At 38.8% G+C, this 5,839-nt stretch overlaps 1 protein-coding gene across 1 annotated transcript; it reads left to right on the top strand.

Annotated features, from left to right (window-relative positions):
• Window positions 1-1,705: 1,705 nt before the first annotated feature.
• Window positions 1,706-4,909, top strand: LOC106964278 (tissue factor-like; the record flags this gene model as incomplete). The annotated part of the gene is made up of 3 exons (XM_015059690.1): window positions 1,706-1,927; window positions 2,046-2,211; window positions 3,278-4,909. Coding segments are annotated over 3 exons (534 nt in total), but the record flags the coding sequence as incomplete, so codon positions are not given.
• Between the last annotated feature and the right edge of the window lie 930 nt (window positions 4,910-5,839).

Raw genomic sequence — 5,839 nt, 5'->3', positions numbered from 1 at the left:
AAAGGGCCGTTTTAATGTGCAGTTCTGTCACACTCTTACATAAACAGAGATGCAGTGAATAAATCGATTTTTAATCAGTTTTTTTGCACCACACAGTTAAAAATAAACACTGAGTCTCTTTAAATGTGTATATATTTGAACATTTAAGTTGACCTTTGTTTGTATACAAAACAAACCAGCAAATATTACATATTGCGATTGAACGCAAAACTTATTGTGAGAATGCAAAAAAAAATGTTTCCCCATGTCCTCTAGAGAGCGCCATAGAACCAAAACCTTAGAGTGTATTGGGAGTTTACTATGCAAAAACCACAGTAGATGTCTTTCTGCTGCTCTTTCTTCTAGAAATGCCAGATTTGTAGTATTCACAGTTAACAGTTTTTCTGTCAACAAATTCACTAAAATGACCCAGTGCCTCGGATTGAATTACACACAGCTGTTTTTACCGTTTTACCATATAACGGGGGCTGAATACAAATATGCACCATGTTTTTATTTGTAAACCAAATTGAAACTCTGCATCCATTACCTTGTGCCTCACATTCCCTAGACATTACAGGTAAGAGCAGACTCCACAGTAACACTTGGAACCAGAACAGATGAATGAATCTTTGGAGTCGGCCTCCAACAGAGACTTATGCTGATATCCAGGGGAACACAGACAACAGAGAAAGAGCAGTTCTTTGCATGGAGACAGTTTTGTTGCTTTGTTGAAGCAATTTGTACCTAAAGGAGAGTTTGAACCTGTTTTTTTTATTTATATCATGTCTCCATCTTTCTCTCTCTCCTTCCCTTTTCTTTTCCTTATTCAGTCCATTTTCATACAAGGCCAAAGGACACAATCTTCTGTCCAACTTAAGCTTAGCTCTGGGCACATGGTTGAGTTTTAAGAGTCCTTGTTCCAAAGTGGGGGCTCATCGGAGTCTGGACATCATCTCAGTCTCCGACACTTGATCAAGCCAGGCGTCTTTTCTACATCTCCTCCTCATCTGCCTTATTGCAACACAATTGTGGTTCCACTGACTTTAATCTTCCAATTTTTCTTGGAGGAAAAATAATTTTGAAGTTATTGTTCAGTTTTCATGTCATTTTGTCATAGTTCGTTTATCTGATTTGGGGTAATGCAGCTGTTGGGCTATTTGTTAAATTCTCAAACTTAACTGAAAAATAAGCATGTCAGTGATTATGGTGTGAAAAGTTTTTTCTTCTGGTGGTTCTGAATTCATTCCTTCAGGAGAAAGATTGAGAAGTTTGACTTATGATTCCAGAGATGCTGGAATTGGTGACTGATTCAAGTAAAATATACAATTTCATTAATAAATTAGTAATTGTTATTAATAATTGTATAAGGCAAACATGGATTTTTTCTCAACAATATAACATTTTTAGAAAATACACAAATGTCTCTGGCTGTAACATGAAAGCAGAGGCATGAAGACTTCTAGGACAGAATGACAGGAAGAGCCCAGTCAGGGTTCAGAAAAGGTTTCATTGTAAGATGAAAAGAAACAACAGTTATGAAAATGTCTTGTGTTTTTAGGCTGATAAAGTTCTAGGTTATAGCTCTAGGCAGATATCAGGTCACTGTTTTTGGCAGTCAGACACATGCAGGCAACACTGGAGAAGCTCCAGGCTCTGCCCTCCCCTAGGTGTGTCTGCCTGTCTGCTCCAGTGAGTTGGCTATGAACTGTTTTTGAATATTTGACTGTCGGTGACAAACCTTCACTCTCCTTTTTCCTTCACAGCTGAGATTGGGAGGCCTACCTTCAACCTGACAGTGCATGAAGACAAAAAGACCGTCACCCTGCATGTGACTGACCCACTCACAGCTGTGTTTAAAGATGATCATCAGCTGAGCATCAGAGACATTTTTTCTGATGAGCTACAGTACAAAGTCTCTTACTGGAAGCAGCAGAGCACTGGCTCAGTGAGTGATGCAACCATCTATGTGAAGATCCTCCACTCAAGGATCACATGTACAATGTACTCTTAAGCCAGGCCACATTTTAGCCTTTATCTAGTCTCTTCCTTTTTTTTCTTTTCAGAAAATTCAAACGTTCAGCTCAAGTGTGATAGAGATTACCAATCTAGATAAAGGCGAGAGCTACTGCTTCAGGATCCAGGCCCACATTCCCAGCCGGTCTAAGAACCAGTTTGGACAGCTGAGTGAACTCAAGTGTTCTCATAATGACGAGGAGCCTGTCTTAAAAGGTCACTTCCTCTGACCTCTTCATGTATCACAGTATTTTGTCCCTTTTGTCCCTTCATACTGAAGTTACTGATGGTGTTTCAAAAGACACATTCACACAAGTATCATGTCATGCATTGAAGGTTAAAAGGCAGCATCATCTGTCAGCAAAACAACTTGTGAACAAGAAACAGCCCTAAAGATCCAGCGTTGGGGAACTGCTGAATGTGTTCACATTATGTGATTTCACATAATGTGCATCATGATGTATACCTTGTGAAAGATTAAGAGAGACAGTGTCAGGTTTAAAATATATCAGCACCTCTGCCTCCTGAGCCTAAAGGTAACTAACTGTGATGAGTGTCAGAGACCCAACAGCTCTAGATCAGGGAGTTTAACTCATTTACATTTCAGACCACAGAAGGACAACGAATGTCTTAATACATTCTGGTTGTGACAGAATGTATTAAAGTTCTACTTATGTAGATTGTGGAGGGTCATATAAATAGAGGCCCTGAGTTTGAAGCTTTCATTTGTTAGAGGTCATCAAAGCTTCTTGTCATGTCATGATGACCACAGGTACTGGTCAGGTTAATCTTCTGGTCTCTGGCATTAGTATGGACATTAGTTCTCCTGGGTGAAGGTGCAGATTATCTGACTGCACCATTTACAAAATAAATAAAAAAATAAGCTAATCCAAAATATAGATTTTGAAGTTTTTTTAAAATAAAGTTACATTTTTTGATAAGGTAAGGTTATTGATCTATTCACAGTGGAAACCAGATGTTGAAATACACTAAATTAGAAGATATACACATTTTTTCTCACTCTCAGAAATTCAGTGAGACCAAAGTTATGTTAGGCCAGTTAGATTCACCAAAAGTATTTCTATTTGCTGAATGTCACAGTACTGAGAAAGAATATCCATGTGTTCATCCATCCATGAACAAATGAATGGATGAACACAAGAAAATGCAGGGTAGTGTTGTGGGGAGGCATGCTGGATGCAACACAATGTTTGAAATGCTTTGTGTTTTTGTGTACTGTGAAGAGGAATGATTGATATTTTGTATTTCCTTATGTTTGCAGTGTATTCTCCTGCTGTTATTGCTGGTGGTATTCTCTTCATCCTGCTGGTGGTAGGTCTGATCACCACCATCATTGTGATCTACTGCAGCCAGAAGGGAAAAGCTCTGAAGAGCGGGACAGAAGGATGTCCACTGCAGGATGTTTAAAGTTTCATCCATGTTCCTGGGTTCTGGGCAGAATGGCGGGGCGGGGTGAGGTGTGGGGCGTCCAACCTTCCAATGTCATACACTGGAATGATCCTACTTGAAGTTTCTGTGAAACTGCCTTACACTGTGAGACATTTAAATGGTTGTTCTTTCAGGCTGCAGATAACATGCAGTTTGAATTCATACTGAAACGACTTCACTACAAGATGTTTATGGATCTCTTTCTTTGGTGAGCGGTACAACAGAAATATATATGTTTTTAAATAATTTTCGGAATAATTGAGATGTGGGATTTCTTTCGGGCTCAGTAAAAGTTAATATAAAACTTTATACTAAATGAATGCACTACAAATACTTCATATCTGCTGTTTAATTTATGGAAAGCTCAGTTGGCATCTTAGCGTTTTTGTTGTTAGATGTGTTTATTGTGAAAGGTTTTTAGAATATGATTGAATATGAACATTTAAAACATTTTTATGTGGTGTTTTAAATAAAACTAATGTTATTTATGTCCAAAGTCCTGGTTTTGTTTGCCATTATACAATTGAAATCCTCATCATTTGTGCAATGCACACACAAACTATGTGGATTCCGATATTCCAGTTTTATGTAAACCAATAAAGCACAAGATTTTTCAAGACAGTTAGCCTCGAAATGTCTGTTTAGACCCTCACTGGCATTCTGACGAGCATCTTAAAATTCCTTAAATACTGCACAGCTTCATATTTACATCATTAATGAACAGCCACTACTCCTGCCAACATTGCCACCTCATGAGATGGTAATGTTGGCAGGAGTAGTAGGACCTCTGAGATGACTTTTTGTTATCTGGTCACAAATTCATTTCACCTTTTATTTACTATAAAACTCACATGCATCCATCCATTGTCTTCCTCTTATCTGAGATCAGGTCCCAGAGCAACAGATCCAAGTGGGAATCTCAGACTTTTCTTTCCATTGTCTGCACATCCTTGCAAAATACCACAGTCGTCTTCATCACATAAACTTCTTCATGCTAAGCTTAACGAACTCATCTTGACTTGTTGTGTGTTGCATTGCCCCATAATGTCCCTCCGTGTCTGTGAGCTTCTGCCGTGTGTCCACACCACATTAATCATTTCCTGACCCTCTCTTCCATTTCAATACAATCATCATCATTTGTAATGATTAATTCCTTACATTTATCAAAAATCATCCTTTGATGGTTTCCAGTTTTAACCTTAAATCATTAAAATTTTCTCAACTTTTCTTCTTAAAAAAGTGTTTACATAAAAGACAAATACAATCTCATTGCTTTTATCAAAGTTATATGTCACTGTTAGTTTAAGCTATTTCTTTGCATTTTCGAGTCTTATGGTTGGGTTAGGGTTCCAAAGACTTAGCCTTTCTTCACAGGGCCTATTGAGTTGACAAAGAATTTTATGATTTAGTGTCAAATGCCTTTGAAAAACCTACAAATATACCAATTGACAAAGTTATCAACAAACGGCAGAGAAAAAATATTTCTGGACAAGTTTTTTTTTTTTTTTTCTAAATTCATACTGATGATTGTACAAGTTTTTATTTATTTTAGTTTTTTATTTTTTTTCTTTACAATTTTTAAGTACTTTAGATAACACTGAAATCAGCTGATAGTGACTGAATAAATTCACATCCCCAGATTTGAACAAAGTTGTTCTTTAGCTACTTTTAAATCTTTGGGTAAAATACCTGTTTTAAGAGACAAAGAGAGAACATATGTAAAGGTAATAAAAGGAGCAACTTTCTAATGTCATGCTGGCCTTTCTGACCACATCTACACACAGCATATCGCCTGTTGATGAGGCGGATTACGTCAACGAAGAAGACAGTCACTGTGTTCCAGGACTGTTTTCAGTGCACAGATCTGCAGCTCTTCAGAGAGGCGACTACATAAAGAGGGAGTGCTGACCTGGAGAAAACACATTCTCTGTTCTTGGCTTCATCCCCAAGTGTGCTGATGATGTCACCACCACCACCCGTTATCCAAACCAGAAACCCTGGCTGAAAGCTCGGGTCACCAAGTTCAGCACAGATGAGGCATCAGCACTCAGAGGTGAGGATAGGACTGACTACAGGCATTGTGAGGGCTAAGGCCAAATATGGCCAGAAAACTCCGGATCACTTCACCACCAACAACTCCCAGTGTATGTGGAAGAGCATCAAGTACATCACGGACTACAACGTCAGGGACACCCAATGCCCAAGAGAGGAAGCCGGAGGACTCATGGAAAACCAACGCATGCACAGGGAGAACATGCAAACCCCATGCAGAAAGCTCAGCACAGCACTGCTGCTTGGCAACAGTGCTACCAACTGCACCACTTTGGCTTTGTGTCCCCCAATAGGTGTAATGTTGCTGTTGATGGGTTTCTGCTGCTGACAGAGCTGGAGGGCT

This window comes from Poecilia latipinna, unplaced genomic scaffold (assembly GCF_001443285.1).
Source record: "Poecilia latipinna isolate Pla-1442-1.1 unplaced genomic scaffold, P_latipinna-1.0 Scaffold1650, whole genome shotgun sequence".
In the NCBI taxonomy this organism is placed as follows: Eukaryota; Metazoa; Chordata; class Actinopteri; order Cyprinodontiformes; family Poeciliidae; genus Poecilia; species Poecilia latipinna.
This window is presented reverse-complemented; position numbering and strand designations above follow the sequence as displayed.